The sequence below is a fragment of the Lytechinus variegatus genome, chromosome 17 (genome assembly GCF_018143015.1).
Source record: "Lytechinus variegatus isolate NC3 chromosome 17, Lvar_3.0, whole genome shotgun sequence".
Lineage (NCBI taxonomy): Eukaryota > Metazoa > Echinodermata > Echinoidea > Temnopleuroida > Toxopneustidae > Lytechinus > Lytechinus variegatus.
The window spans coordinates 13,214,679-13,238,960 of NC_054756.1; the positions used below are offsets into that span (position 1 = coordinate 13,214,679).

General features: G+C 36.4%; 1 protein-coding gene across 1 annotated transcript; it reads right to left on the reverse strand.

Moving 5' to 3' along the window:
• Window positions 1-278: 278 nt before the first annotated feature.
• Window positions 279-17,511, reverse strand: LOC121431392 (acid-sensing ion channel 1B-like). Its single transcript, XM_041628949.1, has 10 exons — window positions 17,156-17,511; window positions 16,567-16,737; window positions 15,577-15,756; window positions 10,160-10,284; window positions 8,318-8,505; window positions 7,359-7,503; window positions 6,532-6,588; window positions 5,626-5,821; window positions 2,709-2,800; window positions 279-1,580 (listed from the first exon to the last, which is right to left on the reverse strand). Exons 1-10 carry the CDS (start codon window positions 17,383-17,385, stop codon window positions 1,477-1,479), a joined length of 1,488 nt encoding a protein of 495 aa, XP_041484883.1. The 5' UTR covers window positions 17,386-17,511; the 3' UTR covers window positions 279-1,476.
• Window positions 17,512-24,282: the final 6,771 nt, after the last annotated feature.

Consider the following 24,282-nt stretch of genomic DNA (forward strand, 5'->3'; position numbering starts at 1 on the left):
ATATTTTGAAGCGGTTATGGTAAAAGTCCTATCTCCAGCCAGTTTCTTAGTGATTTTATATGTGAGACGGAATGGGTCACTGGAGGCTCGTACATTCCTGCGAGGGGTGTATAGGGTCAAACAATCACGCAGATATAAAGGTGCCTGCTTATTGAGGGCCACATTTCAAAAGTGAGGGGATAATTACCAGTCATCCTAGGATACAACGATTATTATATTTACATTTTTCTTTACAATTTTATTTTTTTACCCGTCATAGTAAAGACAAACACCAGTTCGACTCTTTATTTCTTTCTAATGAACACACGTGACATACATTATAAAAACACATCACTAATAAACATAATGAATATCAAATATTGATCGAGTAAAAGTGTATTATATTCTTTTATATGCTGCATATATTTATATACGTTTGTGTGACATGTTATATCAATCATGTATTCATTATACACAATACATTTGACGATGCATATAGCTGATGAATAATGGGATTGTATAATCTATACAGTGCCTACGTCTTCATGAACGTGTGAATAGCTAAGTGGGGTTTTTGGAAAATAAAGAGGTGCTTTCTACTGTTTATTGTTTTGTTTCTTTTGTTGTTTCGTTTTCGTTCCATTGAGGCTCCATGACATTTTATCCGGCGACAATTGCTCCGCCGTAGATTCCACACATTAATGGAATGTCCAACTTCAACCCTGGATTTTAAAGAAAAATACCAGTTGTGGTAACGATCTAAAATTCGACAAATTACCATCAAAATGTTTGTATACATAAATAAAAAAAAATATGTGCCAAATAGCTCTGGAAGAAAATGCGTAATTGCTGGGAAGTTTTAATAGCAGAATAAGCACGGAATTCCATTAATATTGGAATATTTTTTAAAGTAATATTAATACACTGTCCCACATATGCTTTTTTTTGTAAGTGATCATTAGAATGATCGATTTTGAGCCAAGATTAAAATCACGTACTTTACATTTAAGAAATTGATATACCATATCCTAAACCCTACAGCTAACATAAAACTCTATTGAAACCCCAACCCTCTATACTAGAAGAAATAAAGCCCGGAGAAAAAGTGTTATGTCACCCTCATGACATTACCCATGTGCCTTTAAAATACTAATTGATAGTATTTTGATATAAATCATCATTGAGTTCAGAATTCATATATAAGAAATACAATTGTCATGCGCTCATGGTAGTTTGTATTTGTGATGCAGTGCTTTGATTGAAAAGTTACCAAGGACACATATACCGCCTTCGCTCGGGAATTCGAATTCAAATCACAGTTTTCGAGGGAGCGTGTGAAAGGTCCGATGATTCTAGAGACGAATTGCAATCATCATTACAATGATGATGATTCAAGATTCACGTGTGAAAAGGCCCTTGATTATCACCAATTGAGCTTGATTGTCTTTGATACCGGATAGTGTTTAAGACGGTTGATAAAATTACTGACGATATGAATTAGCGTTTCCGATGAAAGAATGAATGTCCGCAGAGGTCCAGTATCTCATATATCGTTAGTAGACTACCTCCGAGATAGAGCCCGAGAGAGCCGCCAATGTCAGCTGAAAAGAAAAATTTTAGTATGTACGGAAAAATTCAGTTTTGAACTATTGCTTTACTCATTACATGTGGTTAAAAATTACTGTTGGGTGTTTCATCAAGTTAAGAGCGACTGATCCTTTCTTGCGCGCAAAACTCTCGCCAATGAACGTTTTTGTGTATACCAATTACCACAAGAAAGGATCACCAGTCGTTCTTAAAGTTGCTCTTAACTTACGAACAGCTTTATGAAACGGCCCCCCTGGTATCATTTTGAACTTGCAATTATGATGATAATGATAAAAATAATGGCATACATGACATAGCAATTCAAGAGGTGGGCCTACAGAAAGATAAGACGCCAATCTCATCAACTTGAGCGCAACAGAGACACATTTTTTAAAACGGTAACGATGGAAATGAACTTTTGCCCTCTTGTTTTTACTATTTATTTGCTTTGGGCTTTTTTGTGATTAATATTACTATTATGATTTTTTTTTTTTGGGGGGGGGTGGATTGTAAGACATTTTTCTCCCCCGCCTTGCGAGGCTTTGGATTAAGAAGTCCTGTAACCCGTTTCAAAAAACTTTTTGTAATAACCAATTTTTTTTTATAATAGTGTCAAGCTACTGAAATTATTCATTTCGATCGCCTGGTGAGCAGGGTACCAAATTTGTTATAGAATTACGAAAACAAATCTTTATAAAATTGGAACCTCCGACCGTCTTACAAGGAATTGCCTTAGATTAAAATATAGTGAAAACTGTTTTTCCCCCAAAAATTGGTGAAATAAGAGATAGGAATTCGATTGAGTCTATCGAAAGTCTTAGGATTTATAGTCTACACACTTGAAATGATGGGCAACATACTGTACACTGTGTTGGGTAATGTATGTTCGTAAAATACATATATTCTGGGCAATTGTCATCCAATTGAGCAAATTTATTACCAAATCATTAGTTTTCACTGAATTTGGGCAGATTTTAACCAACAGTTGGTGTGGACAGTATGTTGCCTTGGGTTGGTTAAAAGTTGGGAATTTTTGCCCAACGATTTCAAGAGTGTACGTCTGCACAAACGAAACATACTCCAAACCGTCCAACTATACATCCACTCGAAATCAAGTAATACCAGTCAAAATCATTACTTACATAATAATGCAAAGGCGGTATAATCGGCATGCTGTGTTACCACCATCGTACTAATGTCATGAAAGAAGATGTCTACAGCAACAAAGTTATACCTGTATAACGAACAATGCAAGAAAAGAGGTTACTAACACAGGGGTTGAGGAACGGTTTTTGAAAGTAGGAGGCTGGCTGACCATCCAAAATTCACAATAAAATGACGATTTTTACTTCATTGTAGAAATTTGCTGTTACAGATTGGTGATGGGGCGGGGATGGGTGAAGCCCTCCCTCAGCCCTTCTCCCATTATGCATTGCAGTCCATAACAAATACAATTTTAGAACATAATCCCAAACTCTGTTTTATGTGTATTTTATTCAATATCGTTCTTATGGATATGTTCGTATGTTTGATATTTAGAAAACCTTTTTTCATCATGATTCTGCCCGTATTTTTATGTCTTGATTCCAATATCCACACGACTCTCTCCATATTTTCGCACATAAAAACACATTACGCCTCAGTGGCTTGTGAAACCGGCTCCAGGCAGACCAAATTTATTACGTCATGTTCAATATATGACATACACTGTTAGAAAATTTGTCCTTAAAATAAAAGAAGTTCCTGCAGCAGAGTCTCGAGAACACCTGTAATCTTACCAAATAGCGTAATCTTACAGGAAATTGGTATTGGGTGTATGGAACCTAACACCCTTTTCCCCTTTTTAAACAGACCTGATCTGTTAAATTGCAGAAAAATTCATGTTATATGAATTTACAGAATGATTCTGTGATTGCTCTTTGCAAAATAGTCTTTCTTTTTTCTGTAAAATCAGGGTATTTTTAACAGTGTAGCATCGATCGGTTTGGAGTCGGTTTCGCTGATAAGAAATCCAATCCAATCCAATCCAAAAGTCATTTGATATAGCGCCTTTTCCTTTCGGTTACAAAGCGCTGCACACACACTACTCCATATTTGTTTTGGCCACTAAAACAACTGTTCTACACCTCGGAATGATCAGTTTAGTCCTTGCAATTAATTGTCCACTTAGCAGAATAGATGGGATTTAATGGCCTTCTTGAATTGTTCAACAGAGGAGGCCATCTTCACTGCAGCTGTTAGATGATTCCATAGTTTTGGAGCAATCACAGGAAAGGACGTTTCACCCGCACGTCTCTTGGAAAGGCGTTGAGTGAGCCAGATTGACGAAGATGAACGAGTAGTACGGACTTGAGAACGACGAATGAGAATGTTATCGATGTACTCCGGGCTTCTGTGGTTGAGCGACTTGAAGACTAGCAGCAAAATTTTGAAGGCTATCCTCTGACTCACAGGCAACCAATGGAGTTCCAGTCGGAGAGGTTCTGTGCGAGTCCGAAGGGGAGCAGAGAAGACAAGCCTAGCGGCAGAGTTCTGTAGTCTCTGAAGTCGGTCTAAGTCCTTCTGGCAAAGAACGCTGAAGAGACTATTGCAGTAGTCCAGTCTGGAAAGAACAAGAGCCCTGACAGCAGCATGACATGTTTGCTTGTCAATAAAACGTCTCACTCTCCAGAGGTTACGAAGATGAAACTTGACGTTTCTGCAGACCAAGGTGACGTGATGGCTGAGATTTGCAGAAGGCTCAAATGTTATACCAAGATTGCGAACAGACTTACAAGGCTGGAAAGATTTCTCGTTAATTGTCAGTCTGACATCCTTCCTGAGATCAGATGATAAATGATGTGGCGAAGCAGAGACAAAGAATTCAGTCTTTGCATCATTGAGTTTGAGCTTGTTTGCCTTCATCCAGTCATGGATTTCAGTGATACAGCAGCTAAGTTTGTGAATAGCAGTATCAACTGCCACTGGATCCGTTGGAACAAACATGGTGTAGATCTGAATGTCATCTGCATACATGTGGAAGGAAACATCATGAGATCGAAGGATATCTCCAATTGGACGAACATAGAGTGTAAACAACAGTGGCCCGAGGACGGAATAACGCGTATTCGCAATTGCAACGGGGACGGATTCTACGACACAGTAAATCTATTGAAAATGCCCGTCTAATTACAATGAACACCTTAGAGGTCTTTGTCTAAAAATGGTGACCCTGGAGAGCTGATCGTCGTAAGTTTCGACGCTGACGAAAAATTGCAAATATGTCGTTTGGCCAGAGTGACGGACGACACTGCTGTTTTGATTCAACGATTTTCGACAAAGGCTGATTTGTCATGGAGGGCTTTTGACCATAGCTCTAAAAAGCGTCTGCGTAGTGTTTGTGAAAACTCCCCCATTACCTCTGATTATTTAGTTATTAACAATTGTCTCTAGAAGAAGTATATAGTCTTTAAAGGGGAATGAAACCTGTGGAACAAGTAGGATCGTGTCGAAACTGAAAAATCAAAGAATAAGAACAAAGAAAGTTTGAGAAAAATCGGACAATTCATGAGAAAGTTATGAGCATTTGAATGTTGCAATCACTAAAGCTATGGACATCCTCCCATTGGCAATGCGACAAGGATCCGTGATGTCACATGTGAACAACTTTTCATTTGATGGACTATAAACTACAATCAAAATGTCTCTTTTTGCTTTTTCTTATGTTGATACAAACTCTTTATCCATGATGTATTCTTTAAAATCTGTATTACATCCCCTCCTATAGAAAGACAACATTATCTACTGATAGATGTGATAAAAGACGCAATTTAAGTGAAATATATACTAAAGTAATGGGGAGAGTTGTTCACAAGTGACATCAAACATCCCTGTCGCATTGCCAATTTGAGGATCTCCATAGCATTAGTGATCGCAATATTCAAATGCTCATAACTTTCATATCAAATTTTGTCCGATTTTTCTCAAACTTTCGTTGATCTATTTCTTTGATTTTTTTTTTGACACAAGCTGTATCTGGTTCCAAAGGTTTCATTCTCCTTTAACAATGAAGCTACTCACTCAATATACGTCATATTGGCAGACCGTACGGCATCATAGTCCAGTAGACCCTCAGCTAGATATTCTTCCAGAAGCCGTTCACGAAAGAGAGAGGGGTACATAGCCGATGATACACTGTAGGAAAAACTCGTCTCCTCACAGTCGATTGGGCATTCACAATCTTTGGGTTGGTACGTGGTGTTTTGTATTCCAGGTTCTAAGAGGAAGAAGAATCGTAATAACCACTGATGATCATCGCTGGTGGTCTGCTATGCGCATCTTGCTTCATTAAAAACAATCACTTAGAAATCATTTGTTACATAGGCCTGTATACAATAATTTGATCTACACCATTTAATGTACTTGCCGCCATCTTCATTACGAAGATCACTGATCACAGATGACATCACGAAGAGCATTCAGCGGTCAATCATCAACAAGTCGCAAAGTTCTTCAAAAAACGCACAGCACACACACCTGGGCTCCGTAACACAAAGATTAGCGATCAATCGCTAAATGAACTGACCAATCAAGATCAATGTTACACGCGCAGTTGTCGCAACATACTGACTAGGAACCAACCAGAAGTTTTCTTTCATATTTGCTATTCATCGCAAACCTTTGTGTTACGGAGCCCTGCACACACACACACTGCGCTGCTTCTGGCGACTTTTGGCCGAAAAAAATGCTGACGTCACTTCCCACAGTAGAAGGAGGCGAAGCAACCTGCAGTTCTTCAAACAGTAACCGAAGCATACCCGAACTGAGAATCAAAATGGGCAGCTGATGCAGCGTGTAGCGCGTGTACACGCACCGTCTAACTTCCCCTTCTCAAATCCTTACCTTTAATTGTTCCCTTCCTCTATTTAAAATGCATCTTAAATTAATGGATGATAAATGAAGACAAAAAAAAGAAGTGAAACTCACCGAAGAAGGCATTACCGCATGTCGTCATAATGATCGGATCACATACAGTTGCATTGCCTAGATTGATGAGGAGGAATAATGTCATATTAAGATAGATGATGGGTAAACGGTTAAAGTGATATTTAATGAAGACAATTTACTTTTTTCTTATAAGTTTATTTCAAAGCACTGAACAAATACGTGCAAATATATGCAAATATTGAATTTGATTTATAATAATGGAGGAGAAATATATAGTCGCAAAAGATAAAGAAAACAAGGACAGTATTGTGTATTGGCTTATACGCGTACATTTCATGTATTACACAATAATTAATGACCGCAGAAAGCCGCCATCGTAATCAGTTATGGTGACATCAATTGCCATGATGACGGCCTCGTAAAGGATAGAAAAATCAATAAAGTATATAACATTCACGGTATAGCTAGCACTATTATTGTGCAATATATTATTATCTATAACCATCATCATCTCCATCATCAAAGGTTCTGATCTGTGCTTGTTTAAGACGTGACCAATATTTAAGTATTCTCTTAGAGTAGGATGCATTCAGACTCGAAATATTATGCAATTAAGTCTACGATTTTCATTGCCAAAAAAGTTTTTAAAAAAGTAGTATTTCTTCATCATCTTGCAATAAACACAATTATGAAATAAAGATCTCATAGAATCTATCCGAATACACGTATTCGGGTGGTTTCGGGAGTATTCTGTTCTCCCTCCCCGAATGCGAGAAAATTCGGGAAGGATTCGGGAACATTCGAATCCACCGAAACCATCCGAATCAGGCCGAATTCGGGCAGAATGGGTTAGCTTTATCACTGACCTGCAAGTGAGGGCAATCTACATCCACACGTAGATATCACAGCGTCCGTCATGCATTCAATTTTACACTTTGTACGAGAATATTCCTCAAAATACTTCAGTTTCTTCGAACCACAAACTCCGTGTGGTGGTTTCTCGTTGTAATTCTAGAATAAAATAAATATTGAGAGAGACCACAGTGGTGGATGAATTGGAAAGACGAATCTGCAGGGCTCTGATTCGATCTCTAAAGAGGTGGCACTGGTTTTTTAAAAAGCCCCCCCCCAAAAAAAAAAGGATTCTTACTATAAAGTGGAATGGATTTCGATCACCCAAAATTTGACAACCCCCAAATCAAAGATGGAATCATCTTAATTCTAACTTCATGAGTGACCACCTAATTTGAAATCGGTTCATCTATCTTTGCATTGATTTTAATAAAAAAATAATACAAAATAGAGGCAATTGGTGAAGGTTCGATAAAAATACATAGAAATTTAAAATATTTTACATATTTATGCGCAGCTCTCCTTAGATCACGTAATATAAATTCTATAAATTCATAATTTTTAATGGAATATATAAAAAAGAAATTAGAAGGCGGTGTGTAACATTATGTTTGATGAATCCTTAAACAAGTAGAGCTAACTTTCATTTCACTCTTGTTCCACCCCCTCACAAATTTCTCATGAGGAATAAAATAGAAAAGGAAAGACAAAGAAAGAGGGAATGGTGAATTGTGATATTATTTTCTTAATACTTTGTCAAAATCTATAACAAAATTGGATTTTGCAATAAAACTGTCAAAATTTTTGCTTGCTAGCAACCCCCAGACTTTCCTGCTTTTATTTCTATTCCGTTTCTATTTCGGGTTTCTATCCCAGTCTTGATTTCTATTTCGAGCAATATAATATTGACTATTATTAATACTAGCATTTCATCAAGGAGAACATGCAATCTCAGTTGATTTCTTACGGGTACCTTGTTAACAGTCATATCGACCGCAACAGCTTTACCAGGCCCAACCTGGAACCCTTCTTGATTCATGTAGGTTACTTCATTTTGATCGAGAAGTTGGATCGTGAAACCAGCAGCGTCTTTCAAGTATGTGTTGTAATAATACTCATCCTGTTCCGTGTTCAAGATCATGCTCAGTCCAAATAACTTTCCTTTGGGAGAAAGGAGAGATTATTCCAATGTTAAATAAAGCGGTTGATTTACAAGATAAAAAATGATTCGGTCTTCATGTCTCTGTAAACATTCTGACAGTAATTTGGTTTCCACTGATATATCAATTAATTAATGTACAGAATAATATATACGAGAATATAATCATATTACAGGTGAAATGGGAAGTCCCACTCAAAGGACCATCTCTAGAAACTGAATGCTTAAAGAGAAAGAGAGAGAAAAGAGACCAACATTAATGAAAATGTTTTCAAAATTGGATGAAGCGTACATACATTATGTCATTTAATAGTTTAGATTTCTTTCCAAAAAAGCGAATTATTCAAATGAGGATGCCAAAGATGTCACATGCTCACTCATTTTTGGATGAATGAATGATTCAATTATCGATGATAAAGAAGCTTTTCAAATTACAACAATGATGATTTTTATGTTTATGAAGGATCAACCTTCTAAATACATTAACAATAGAAACACTGTACTGCACGGTATTTAGGGTAATGATTTTACATCATCATCAGAATCCCAGCCATGGCGTAATTTCCTTCAGCAAGAAACTGATCCACAGTGTGCTGCACTCAACCCAGGTGAGGTAAATGGGTACCGGTAGGAAGTATTTTTTTTAAAGCTGTGCTTTATGAACGCCTAGCTTAACTGGGTAATATAGGAGCGCCTTTAGCACCTAACAAGGTGGATATGTGCGCAATATAAATACCCTATATTATCAGAATGCAAATTGCAAGATGATATCATTTTTTAAATGCAATTAGTTTGCTTTAATTATTTCATTTCTTATCTTATTCCTCCATCAATCCCAGACATTTTGTCACCGAGTACTAATTCCCCTTCAAACAAAAACACAAAAATCGTGTCATTTGGCTCTCATTCTTCATCGTTTCCCAATTTGAACCAACCCCCTTATTTTAAAATTTTTGATTACTTGACAAATCACAGAGGCCGGTCGCCAACAAACCCCGCCCCATTGAGTGATTTCAAGCCCAGTGTTGGCATTGGTGTTGGTGTTATTGTTGGAATTTCGATTGCTTCCCCTAGCTCCCAAACTTTTTTTGAGTTCTTAAAACTGATCCTGATCACATTATTGACATCTCAACAACAAGTGAGTGACTTTTCAGGAGCATCTTCATTCTATGTTTGGTGTCATACTCATTTAAAAATTGACTTAACACCAACACCAAAAGGTCAACACTGAACTTGAAATCACCCACTCTGTCGCTCCGCTCGATTCCGTTGCCCTGCCTCTGTTCAGTGATCGCAGTTAATAGTAATGGTTAATTCCGATAATTGTTTTTGGTCAGGTTTATATAGAAAGAAAAAAAGTTCATCGGCAATCTCATTTTTGCGACAGTCTGTGATATGGCGTTAATAATACAGAATTTTCGCTCAGCGACGTACTTGTGTTCAGGAACATAGTGAATGGACTGAAAATGCCCGTCAAAATGACAAAGAACATTTCGTAAGTCTTTGTCGAGAATTGGTGAACTACAACCGATAGTCGTTTTTCGACAAAGACCTCTTGGTTGTGCTTTGTCGTGAAGGGCATTTTAAAAATGCATTTTTCTGTCTTTAGATACTCTGTAGGTCTCGGAGCACACCCCCTATTTTTCTTTCTCTTACCACCACTTGATGTTTTGAGTAGTTTCCTTCCATCCTTGACGTCGTTGACCTGATAACATAGTCCTTGTGGGGTAATAACTGTGACAATATCATCCAAGCTAATTGGTTTACCTCCGAATACAACCCTGTAAAGAAATATATATCGTTCTTTTTCATTTTTAATCTAAATTGCATGGCCCTGGCCCTGGGAAGCGGGATTGCTGATGGTGCTGAAGCACCCCACAATTTTCGTAGTCAGCACCCCTGCAATTCTGGTAGGTGTGAATAATCTGAGAAATTTAACCGAAATGATGATTTTTTTTTATTTATTTATTTAATTTTTTTTTTTTTTTGGGGGGGGGCTTTCGGTGTTTTTTGCTACCAAAATGCCAAATTGACCTCCATTTTGTAATGAAACCCTTTTTTGCCTGTCAAATTCTCTCTGGACCAAAATGACCTGCATTCTGTCATTGTTTGCTTGTCAAAATTCACATCAATAGCGCCCTAAAAAAAAATGAGAGAAAAAAAAACCTCGTTCCCAGGGCCTTGATAAATTGTCTGTGACAATGACGCATCATGAGTATTGGTGTGAAAATTCCTAGCCAGAGAGGATACATGGTATCCAGTTTGCGTACATTACTTGTTGCTATGTATGACAAGCATCAGGGAGAGGTGGGGATGTCAAGACAAAAAAAATCCATGTTGGAAAACAGCTCCTGTATAGACTCTTACGCTGTAAAATATAAGTTAATGCAAAGTTCACCATTAGCTAGATAAACATGATCCAGGATAGAAGAGGCAAAACCTTGTTTTTTATATATACAATATTTTTTTATGGTTTCTTGTAAATTCGAGGGTGCTGATTACGAATCTGAATGATGCCACTCGTGTAACCTTGAGCATTTTCCGCAAATTGACAATATCCAATATGGCCGCCAAAATATGCAAATTACCCATGAAAATCATAAAATTGTCCTCACATTGGATGTGAAATGCATGAAATCGTGTGGCAGGAGTGATATAACCTCTGAAAAAATAATTGTTAACAAAATATTTATTTTCCTGATATTCAAAATGGCCGCTATATGTCATTGTATACCTTATTATGTACAATATGAATAGGGAAAACTAATTTTAACAAAAATGAGCACTACACTGCAAAAAAATCGCGATGTATGAACAAAGTAATATATGAAAATCATCATTACTAACGAGATGTATTATTTATAACGTCAATAATGGGAACATTGCTGTATTTTGATATCTAAAATAGCCGCAACTGGCCCCAACAGTATTGCGTACAATGGCAATGGGGGCCAAAAAATGCACAAGAGTGATCACTGAAATGCTTATTATGAAGATTGAACAGGTGGAATACTGACTATAAACGTATTTCCTAACGAAATATATCATTCAGGTTTTCAAGATTCTGTTAAATACTGCATTTCGACTTTCAAAATGGCCGCCATCGACATTAACTGTATTATGTACAATGCAAAGTGGGAAACCAATATTCACAGAAGTGAGCACCATACATGCACGTAATAGTGATCTATGAGTAAAATATTGTCTGAAAGCATAATTTATATTAAGATATATCATTTATGCTGCCAGTTAGGTTATAAATACGATTATTTTAAAGTCAAAATGGCCGCTACAGTCCCTTACGGTATTATGCACAATGTGAATGGGAACAAATCATTTCAACAGGATTTGGCTTTGCTTGGTCAAATGGTGATGTATGAGTAAAATGTTGTCTGAAAACATGATTTATAACAAAATATATCATATCTTATGTAATTTAGGTGATAAATACTGTATTTTCACATTCAAAATGGCTGCCATATGCCCTTTTTGTGAACATTATTTGTCTCCACCCAAATTGTATACATTATACGATAAGTGCCTATGGTAGCCATTTTCAATTAAAAATGCAGCATTTATCACCTTAACTACAAAACATTATGATATATCTCGTTAGAACCCATGGTTTTAGGCAATAATTCACACTCACATAACAATTCACAATTATATGCAATATGCCAAATTCTGTCAAAATTATATGTCCCATGTTACAATGTACACAAGACTTTTAGGACCTATGGCAGCCTATTTGGATTTCAAAGTACAGAATTTGTTACCTCCACCTGTCCACGACCAATATGTGATGTATTTAGTTAGAAATAATGTTTAAGACAATATCTTTACTCGTACATCACAGTCAGTGGCGTACCGTGGGCCACGGCATTGGGGGGGCACCAGCAAAAAATTCGAGTCACTTAGGGAGCGCGCGAAGCGCGCTCAGTTTTCAGGTATACTGACCTAATAGAAACATTTTAAGGACATGCAGTGCTATTAAACGGATATGTATCTCACTGATTAAATAATGCGAGCGCGAAGCGCGAGCTGAAAATTTTTGATATTTAGACCTAAAAAGGGACATTATAAGCATTTTTTTGTAATCATGATATGTACCTGCCTCGCTAAACAAACGATGCGAAGCGCGAGCTGAAATTTTTGTATATATTGACCCAAAACGGGAAATATATTTTATGAATCCATTAAGAGTATACATATCTCAGCAAAGTCATCTAATGCTAGTACCAACCTTTGCTGATTTTGTTAGAATTAGCATATAAACACATTAAGCATTTTTTGTAGACATGGTAATCATGATTATCATACGCATCTCACTAATCAAATACTGCGAGCGCGAAGCGCGAGCTGAAAATTTAGGAAATTCAGACCTTAAGAGGGGCATTCTAAGACTTGTTTTTTTTTTCAGGAAGTCACTAAGACCGTACGTATTTCACTAACCAAATGATGCGAGCGCGAAGCGCGAGCTGAGAATTTTTGATATTGAGATCAGAAAACTTGACATTTTAAGGACTGATTTTAGGAATTCATTGAAGAGTAGACATCTCACCAATCAACTAATGCGAACGTTAGCACGGACAGGAAATGTTTTATATTAGACCTTAAATAGAAAGCAAATGTCACTACATGAAAAAATTATGACTCGAATTGCGAGGTAATGTATTTGGTGTACATTATATTGATTTGAAAACGGGAGGTTTTAGTACATATCAGGATTATTTATCTCTTTAAACGGTCTATGCGAGCACCAGGAACAATAAAGTCATAGGCCCTGTGAGCAAATAATGTTTCATAAAGTTATGAAAAAATGCTTCTTATGCAATATAACATAATTATAATATAATATAACATTTATAATGAACATAATTTCTTCTTTCCCCACTACGTTTCTCTTCCTTTCTCCCGCTTTTTCTCCCTTTCCCCGTTTTTTTTTTGGCCAGCCGATTGGGGGGGGGGCACGTGCCCCCCCATGCCCCCCCGTAGTTACGCCACTCGTAGATCACAGTTATATGCATTTTATGATTCCCACTTTTGTGAAAATTAGATTCCCTGTTCGCATGTTACATAATTTAGGTAGGGCTTGTAGAGGTTATTTTGAATGTCAAAATACAGTATTTATCACCTATATGGAATAAGAAATGCGATGATTAAAAAAAGGTTGTTTTCAAATAACGTTTTACTCATACAACAGGATTATATGGATGTCATAGTCAAGCAAATCCAAATTCTTACAAAATTATATGTCCCAATTCACATTGTAGATAATAGTGTTAGGGCCTATAGGCATGATAGGGGCCATTTTGAATTTCATAATTTACAGTATTTATCTCATGCATGACAAAAGAAATGATATGTCTTGCTATAAAACATGTTGTCAGACAACATTTACTCATAGATCACAATTACATGCATTTTATGTTTCTTACTCGTGTGAAAAGTAGTTTCTACTTTCGAATTTTACATGATTATAGGGGTTATGGTGGCCATTTTGAATTTCATAATACAGCATTTATCACATAAATGGCATATTTACAATTATATTTTTAGTCAGTATTCCACTCGTTTATCTTAATATGCATTTTATTGCTCAATCTTGTCATTTTTTTGGCCCGGCCATTGCCATTGTACATAATTCTCTTTGGGCCAGTGGCGGCTATTTTAGATATAAAAAAACAGCAATGTTCCCATATTTGACATAATAAACATTAGTAATGATGTTTGGCATATATTACTTCGTTCATACATCGCGATTTTTGCGGTTTATAGTGCTCATTTTTGTGAAAATTAGTTTTCCCTATTCGTATTGTACACGATAGTGTATACAATGGCCTATGGTGGCCATTTTGAATATCACTAGAATAAATATTTTGTCAAAAATTATTTTTTAAGATTGTATTTCACTCCTGTCATACAATTTCATGCATTTCCCAACCAATGTGCGGACAATTTTATGAGTTTCATGGGTAATTTGCATAAGTTTGGCGGCCATATTGGATTTTGCCAATTTGCGGAAAATGCTAAAGGTTACACCAGTGGCATCATCCCGATTCGTAATCAGCAGCCCTCGAATAGACAAGAAGCCATAAAAAATATTGTATATATGAAAAAACAAGGTTAGGTCAATTTTCTATGGGGCCTATCCTGGAACAATACAAATTTGGCATTTAAGCATCACCAATCAGTTTTAAACCAATATCGGTTTGATTCTTAATTGGTGATGTTTCAACAATGGTGATCAATTCAATTCAAGGTTTATTAAAAACATGAGTCGCAGCCAAATGGCTGAATTGGTCATGTATATACAAAGTAAAAACAATTAAAAGACTTATTACACATTTCAAACATTAAAAAGCAGTAACCTTTGTAAAACATGTTAAAGCAACGCCGGTGTTTTTGCAGTGTGAGTTCGCAATCAAATAACATGGCAGAACTTAACACTGTTAAACATGTTTATTTGCTGGTGGGCTCACTAAACTTTGAGCACCACTGCATATGTTACAGTCACACCAACAAAACTGACTCCAGACCGAATCCACCTATTACATCATTTCCTCTGACATGCCTTAGGTCAGTTTGATGTCGGTTTCGTGGATGTAACCAAGGCATGAGACAGGAACCATCATGATAGTAATGTCTTAAAGCCCAGCGCACACGACACGACCATTTGCTATCTTATTTTCAAATAAATTAAAATAGCATTTGCTATAAACAGTTGGTACCTATACAATCTAAACTATCAAAGTTCGGAATAGTGGTATGAATATCAAAATCATAGTTCCTGCTATGCAAAAATAAAAGCAAATTCCATTCTAGATCGTAATGACGTCATCATTTGCTTCGACGTAAGTCGATTTGAACTTTATTGCGACCAGAAAGCTTGCAACAAAGCAGAATTCCGATTCTAATATTCCCAGTATTATGTCAACTTCAGACAAAATTATTTAACGTCTTGGAACTTTCAAATTTATTTAAAAGTCACTTTTATTCGAAAAATCGCATCGCAGTTGGATCGTTAAGTGTGCGCCGGGATAATTTACAATCCCAAATCGTCGTCGATTTACCGTACAAACATATCCTCCTTTCGATGTTTTAAATCCTCGAAGAGTTGAACTGTACTTAATGACTGAATAAACTCCAATTCATCGGGAGTTAGAGGGTCAACCTCGCTCGGATTGTAGTGGAGATTCTCGTAATTCCGTAACAACTTGTCAATAATCGGTGACGCTTGCGTTTTCGATTTTCTATTGGAATTGAAAGGAAGAAAACACAAAACCAATGTTACCTATCTAATCAGAAAAAAACTTGACAAATCTTTAGTTAGTGGGATTCAGGTATTGAACAAAAAAATCTTAAAACTAATTCTAAGTTGGCATTAACAAAAGCTGAAAGAAAAGTAAAATACCGCTGAAATTTTGAGGAAAATTCAAGAATTAGAGAGAGAAACATAAGATAATTACAGTTTTTAATTTATGACGTACATGTATATGCGATCAGTTGCTCAATATTTCGTGTATAGATATAATTTCCATTCTCTAATTATATGGAACGTAATGAATAAAGCTATTTTCTAATATAGGTGATATACACACAAATTAATTAATCCAGTTCTTGAAAAATGACAATATTGGCATTTCATAATGATATATACCACATATTGTTTTTTTTGTGAGTCATTTTCTTAATCCTCCCCCAATAGACAGCCAAAAGCAAATAATGAAATAATGAGGTGCAAGCATTAAAAAAATTCAGTCAGTGGTGTAACGAACAAATATTTTCGAAGGGCCAGTCCTGACGTAAATGGGAAAACTATCAAAAAGCTGCGAGTGAGCAAAAATTTGACACTAAATAATTATGCTTAATATAAGAATCTAATTTTCTGATGAATTTGGACGTAACATTAAAAAAATAGAATTTCACATTTTTTCCCCTTTCTTTAAATGCATTGTCTTGGTCGTTTTTTTTTTTTTGGGGGGGGTCAAAGGCACTAAGCCTCCAATTTGTACGTCAGTGATTGCAGAAATACATATAAAAATAGACTTTCTATTACTCACACAAAGGAATTATAGTTACAAATGATGACCTTTGGAAATGTCAATTCTTTGATGGATTGGTTAAGGCTTATATCTACAGAGAGTGGATGTGATGAAAAGAATATAGCCCTCTCAATGATCTGGAAAGAAGCGGCGACAATGGCACACAGGAGGATTACTATCCAACCAATCCTAAAGAGATAAAGAGATATATGGAGTTAAGTGAACATTCATCATACTTTCTCTTTTTTGCATATTTTTTGTTCAGTCGTCATAATTATATCAACATGAACTCCCCAAATCTGGAATTCTATTTCAAAAGATATCAGACAAAAATTGGGTAAAAAATTCGACAACTTATCATTAACAATTATGCGTGTGCAAATTGAATATAGGAATCGTCATCAGCATCAGTGACATCATCATCATTATCACCATCACTATTACTATTGTCATCACCACCATCATCATTATCACCATCACCATCACCATCTTCATCGGCAGCAGCCTCATCATCTTCTTCTTTTTTTCACCATCATCATCTTCATCCTCCTCCTCCTCTTCCTCATGATCATTATCATCAGCATCACGATACCCATAACCCTGTTACCTTCTGCACCAATTTTCTCTTGACACCAGGGCGTATTTGAGTCCGGCCACGCCTATACCATCAGGGGCAGTGCGAGCCAAAACAATCCACCAACTCCAAACAAGCCAAGTACGACTAGGTTTCTTTTCAAAGCTCTTCCTCACACCTGTGGGGAGATTTTCGTTGAGGACATCGCCTAACTCTACCGCGACGTCGTCGGGGATTCGAACATCGTCGCCGTTACAGTTCATCGTCAACACTGTCGAGTTGCTACTAATCTGATGACATTCTCCGCGCGGACTGCTCTTTGTGCCTTTTTGACTTAACTGTATGACATCGGAGACATATATTTTGCAAATACGACTAGACCCTAGGCCAGGAAAGCACACAAACACCAACATTTTAAAGCTACTGGTATGCAAATGTACTATTTATGTAATTATTATTATGTAATTATAACTATTGCTGCTTGAGTAATTGGAGCATACTTAACTCCGTTTCAGCTTTCAGATCAACTTTCGCTGTGGCTTTACCAAATGCTGGTTATGGTCTTGTTTGAGTGAAGCTGTCTGCGATGTCGAGATTGAATGGCCATAACGATGGATTTTTTTAATATCAAGGGGAAATACGCGCCGTGACAGAGGATTGTACCCCGGACTAGGCAGGTCAACCACGACGCCACTTCCCTACATTTCACCCACTCATACCTCTACACTCACCCACCCTCATACCCCACAAACTCACCCACGCCCTCATACCCCCACACACTCACACGTGCTCCCCCTCAGTCTCAGAGTATGCTTTCTCTTATTATCTACAGTGCGAGTCAGAAAAAAATGTTACACTTTTTAAATTAAATATTTTTTAGAGAAAATTTGTGATTCAGAGAGAATTTCTAGCATGCATGGATAGAGTAAATATTCCTTTGTCACTTGGTAAAATTTGTTTCAGTGTTGTTGTTATGGTTGAGTGCACAAGAGCAATTGTTTGAAAGTGTCAAAACCCATTTGCGCCAAGTCAGGTGATTACCTGCTGATACAGAGACTATAGCATTCACACAAACGATGAACTTAAAATTCATGCGTATGTTTATTAATCAAGAAAAATAAACGAGAGAACCATTATATCAATAAATTATCTTCACTGAAAAGTTCCTTTCATTGTCATTTTTGGCACAACTTTGACGAAGCTTCCCGCCTTCATTCTTCCTATGTTGTCAATTTCTCTCAATGCAACCATTGCTGCCATGGCCTTGCGAAGCACTGTCGGATCCAGGGGGCACAGCCGCCCGTGCCCCCCCCCCTTGAGAGGCACCATGAGAAATGCAATGTAAAAATGCCGTTAAAACAGAGGTGTGCACCCTTCCTTTGAAAGTGAAGACCTTTCTTTTTTTTGCTTGTCAATTTCTTTTTGCGTGGATGAAAAACCCTTAATCTTTGGTTGAAACCCTTTTTGGCTCGTCAATTTTTTTTCCTGGACGAAATATCATTAACTTTTGGTTACCCCCTCCTCTTTTGGGCTTGTCAAATTTTGATTTTCTTTTACCCCCCCCCCCTTTTTGGCTTGTTTTTGAAGTAAATGTGCCCGCCCCTTCGAAAATCTAACTGCGAAGTGTCTGCCTGTCTTCGACTGGGGATACCTGAAGTCAAAATTGTACAGCACCCTACCTACAGATCTGGATGACTTGCAGTAGCGCATCATCAGAGAAACATGTGGAAGATTGAAGGTGGGAAACTTTGTCCAAGTTGTGGCCAAAGTGACAATGAAAGGAACTTTTCAGTGAAGATAATTTATTGATTTACTGGTTCTCTTGTTAACTTTTCTTGGCATACGCATACACCTTACGCTCATTGTATGTGTAAATGATTTTTTTGTCTCTGTTTTAGCAGGTAATCAAATGGGCGCAAATGGGTTTTGACACTTTTTAAAACAATGGCTATTGTGCACTCAACCATAACAACATCAATGAAACAAATGTTACCAAGTGACAAAGGAATATTTACTCTATCCATATACGCTAGAAATTCTCTCTTAAAATGATTGGTTAACATTGGTTTGACTTTTAAAAAGTCTGAGCTAGAAGGTCACAATTGTCACCTGTGTCTGTGATATGTTACAAAATGAAGCCCAGAAAAAATTGCGTTCGAAAATAATTATTTAGTGCTTCAAAAGTTGAAATATAAAGTGACCGGAAACACCATCTTAATTTCATCCCATACACTTAAGTGTACTATTTAGGCGTCTTATAGACACCTATTTACAAAATCGGGATTTGCCTTGTAGTTTTAGCTTTTCATTCTCAATAATGGTTGTTTTCAGGGTTTATTAGTTCTAATACATGCACTTCTACACATGTTTCATCTTGGTTTGAGAAATTTTTAAATCAGCTGCTCACATAAACAATACCTTTTATCCCAAATTTATTTAATAATTACTTAATTTAAAATGTGTAACATATTTTCTGACTCACACTGTAGTTCCTCTCGCTCTTCACTCCCCCTCTCTACGTCATTTTATCTCTAGTATCTATCTCTCTGTTCTCTTCCTAATTTGCTCTCCCCCTCTCTCTTGCGCGCGCTGTAGATAGGTCTCTTTTGCACATTCTGGGATGAATATAAAGCCGTAATGTCTAATCTTCAATGTGTTTGATGTTTATTTTCGATACTTCAAACTTCGACGTCCATGACATTCAGAGTTCTAATATAATAATTACGACATATGAAGGGTATTACATTAGCATAAATATAATGAGTTCGAAAAAAAGTAACTTGTACTCTCTACTTAACAGAGTCATTGGTTTCATTCAGTATGGAATTCTTCTCCTGTGGTTTACATATAACATGCAAATTCAAAAACTGATATGACTGAAAAAAAGGTTTTCTTCTATTACCCCCAAAGCCTAAGCCCTACATCACCCAAATGACTAAAGTAACGTATCAACAAAATTGAATCTATGAATAGTAGGACTATGTACAATTTATAATGTACGAATATTTTGATTGAACTCCTTTTCGAGACCCTAGCATGAATGTTGTGTTGAGGCTACTAAAATATAGCGTTATAGTACATTATCCAAGTCCAGACACAACAAAGATACAAACACAGTTATATGCGGTATTTCGTGGTTTAATAATTAAGCGAGTAGCATCGCCGTATTCAAATTCTCAAATCATCAAGAAAAGTCATAATATTATCATACGTTCTTTTACATAAAGAAATAGGTGTGGAGGCCTCCTGAGGTTACTAATGATTTTCAATAATACTGTAAATATAGCTCAACCAATATAGGTGGGAATAAAAATAATCAAACTTCAGAAAAACACGAACATAGCAAGATTTCACAGCTTGCCAAGTTCGATAATTAATGGTAAGATTTCACAGCTTACCCAAAACCATGGCAAGATTTCACAGCTTGCCCTTCCTACTTAAATTTCGTACCAAGATTTCCCAGCTTGCCACGTGACCAAAGTAGGGAAAAATACATATAAATCCATCCACAGGCCTATCTACGACAAGATTTCTCAGCTTGCCGTAGCACACTAGACTCTGGATAACCGCTTGTTAACGAAATACTTTCGCTAAAAGGCATTATAGGAAAGTAAACTGTTATCTCTTGTTCCCTTTGCCTAAAGACAGCAATACAGCACACAAAAATAACTAATCATGGGTATAGGCATATTTATACAGAAATAAAATGATATATTATACATATATCCCGATAAAAAACTATTTCCTTTAGGGATGGAAAGAAACTAAAAAATGAAAATTTAAAAAATTATGAAAAATTCATAATAATAATTTGATGATAGCAATCATTATGAGCTAATTTTATGTACCATTTTCATTTTTTCTTATTACGATTGGAATGTACGACGTCTAAAAGTCAATATTATTCCAGTTTTTCACTTCATCAAAATGCTATACTTTTGATACGAATCTCATTGAATCTATGATTCAATTTACCATGTTTACGGCTATGATCAAAACAATTCTGTTAAAAACTTTATTAATATGATATTTAGTAATTCATGCTACCCTTTAATTAACAAACCCTCATGTATTACGAAGTCGTCTGCCACGTTAATCGATAACATATCTGGTTTATTGTATTGTGATGTCTCTGATCACTTGCCAGTCTTTCATATATCAAAATTCGGCACTAGCAATGTAAAATCACCAAATGCAAAGGCTAGCTGTAGAATGATAAATGAGAGAAATATTGAAGTTTTATGTAGGGATTTACAAGAAGTCGACTGGGGAGAAGTATATGATAATGACGATCCAAATTAAAGTTATAATCTTTTTCAGGTGAAATTTCGAAAACTTTATGATAAAAATCTCCCTGTCGTAGTTGAAAAAAATAGGAATAAAAAATTGAAATAATGGATGACGAAAGGCCTGTTACAGTCTATTCGACATAAGAATAAATTACATAAATGGTATATACGTAATCCATATGGCTGATGCAAGCAATTGGAAAGGAACTCGACAGTAAGGAATTTGGTAATATAAAGGGGTTATCAACGACACACTGTTTAGTAGATATGCTGCACTGCCTCTTCCATCATGCAGAAAAGGGTAAAGCAGTGTCTACTCTTGTGATGACAGATTTCCGCAAGGCTTTTGACCGCATAGATCACACGGTTGCCATTCAAAAGATGATCTCACTTGGTATCAAACCCACACTGATCCGCTGGATAGCCGATTTTCTTGCAGAACGGACTCAGTGTGTTCGGTACAGGGGCGTTAAGTCAGAGTGGGTGACCCTTAATGCAGGAGTACCTCAAGGAACTAAACTTGGGCCCATTGTGTTCCTAATCGTTATCAATAATGCCCTACATGACAGTGATAATGCATATTGGACATATGTTGATGATGTGACTGTGGTTGATACAAGATTTGCAGGAGATCAACCAGATGTCTTGGAAAGGACACTTCACAATTTTGCTGAATGGTCCACATCTAATGGAATGTCTCTAAATCCTTCCAAATGTGAAAGTATGCAGGTGTGCTTTATGAAAAAGCCATCCAAACCAGCGTTACTAGCAATACACGGCCAGCCATTGAAGCAATCTGTGTCTGTCAAATTACTGGGAGTTCATATTCGTAGTGATTTGAAGTGGAATGATCATGTCGACTTCATGATAAAACGTGCCAATGGAAGGATACATATTATTAGAATCCTAAAAGGACACGGATTGCCAACTGAGGACCTTTGTACTATCTACATAGGCTTCCTCAGACCCCTATTAGAGTACGCCTGCCCAGTGTGGAATGGAGGACTAACTAAACAACAAGTGACTCGTCTAGAGAGGGTGCAGAAAAGATCCCTGAAAATAATCTTGGGACACAATTTTCAGTCATATGATTCTGCTCTGAATGTATTGGACCTCCCCTCTCTTGCAGACAGAAGAAAGGCACTGTGTTTGACTTTTGCCGAAAGACTGATTTCAAATGAGAGGGTATCATATCTTATACCCCCTCTTAAGAACACCAGAACTTTGCGCAAATCAAACACAAGAGAACAATTAAAATGTAGAACTAAAAGATTTCGGAACAGTCCCATCCCGTACTTGATTGACCTCCTAAATTCCCAATCATGACTCATAAATAACCCACATCCATAGTATGGTATTTCTCTGACTGCTGCTCTTGTCAATTTTTTTTTTTTTAATCATTAGTATGTCACATTATTTATATAATATGTTCTCTATTTCTACTTGCAATTACGAACATTAGTCAGTTATTTTCACCACTTGTACATGTATACATTCATTATGTTTTTAAGTATTGTAGATAACATAAATATACTGTTTGAAATGCTTTAGAATTAGCAAATTTATACATAATTATCACTTAAAAATGTATGATCTTTGAAAGTCAGGTATTATTGTATTGCACAAGAATTGAAAGTTTTTTTAAAGGTAATTTTTCTTCCGCATATGTACATGTGCGGATATAAATCCATAACTCTTAAATTTGACACTTTCATTCCAATATACTTACCAAATGATCTACATGTACTCGCATGATCTCTATGTTGTATTCCTTTCCTTTCCTCATGTTCCTTGTGACTCTTTTCTTCCTGTTGTTTGTCTTTCTCTATCCATATTTCTCCCTCTCTTTTTTATCCATCCCTCTTCCTCTCTTTCTTCGAAATGTTGAATTGTAAATACTACTGCTTTTAATGTACAATTCGGTAAATGATAATGGACCACTATACCAATACGTGTTTAGGATAATATTTTACTTTCGAATTCTTCTAACTTTGTTTATTCTTACGTACAGCCTTATAACTTCATGTCTTTACCTCTTTCATAATGTTTGTACCTTCTTTTCTTCTGACTTTCTACTCTACTCCTTCCCTTCACCCCCTCTCTCTATCCCCATCCACCCCCCTCTCTCTCTATCTGCCTCTCCTCCTTCCCAAGTCTCTCTTACCTTTCCAAATTCCACAATACCATACTTTATCCTATTATTTATTTTGTAATTATCTGCGTTATTGTTTGAATATTTTTTGTGTCTTTATTACCTTGTAAATACATCGCAATTCGGCCTTAGCCGCGATGATGTCTTGATTTTTATTAATAAATCATTTATCTATCTATCTATCTATCTATCTAATCCGTCAGATGAAAATGCTTCCGATTATAAAAGTTATCGTAATTTACTTACAACGCTAATTCGTAAAACAAAATCACAATATTTTCATAATGAATTTTTACTCAATAAATCCAATATTAACCGCACTTGGAAAACAATTAATTTACTACTTAATAAAAGTAAACCAAGTGAAAATTCTGTGTTTAAACATAACGGGAAAACTGTTACAGAACCGAGCACTATATCGAATTCGTTTAATAATCTTTTTACTAATATCGGTCCATCTTTGGCAAACAGAATCCCTGAAACTCAAACGGACTATTCGAAGTTTATCAATGATCCACCAACTGACTCCTTGTATCTGTATCCCACCTCGGAGAATAAGATTTGTAACATTGTTAAAACATTTAAAAACAATAAAGCGGCTGGTTTGGATGAATATAGTCCAAGAGTCATCAAACAAGTCGTACCATATATTTGTGGACCTTTGTGTCATATATTTAATTTGTCTTTATCAAAAGGAATGTTTCCTCATGAATTAAAAA

Excerpts from the sequence above, each read along its gene's own strand:
- LOC121431392 (XM_041628949.1), bottom strand. The coding sequence starts at position 17,385 with ATGAACTGTAACGGCGACGATGTTCGAATCCCCGACGACGTCGCGGTA. Across the intron at positions 10,285-15,576 it reads AAGGAGGATATGTTTGTACG|GGTTGTATTCGGAGGTAAAC; the intron begins GTAAATCGACGA and ends ATTTCTTTACAG. Across the intron at positions 5,822-6,531 it reads ATGCGGTAATGCCTTCTTCG|AACCTGGAATACAAAACACC; the intron begins GTGAGTTTCACT and ends TCTTCCTCTTAG.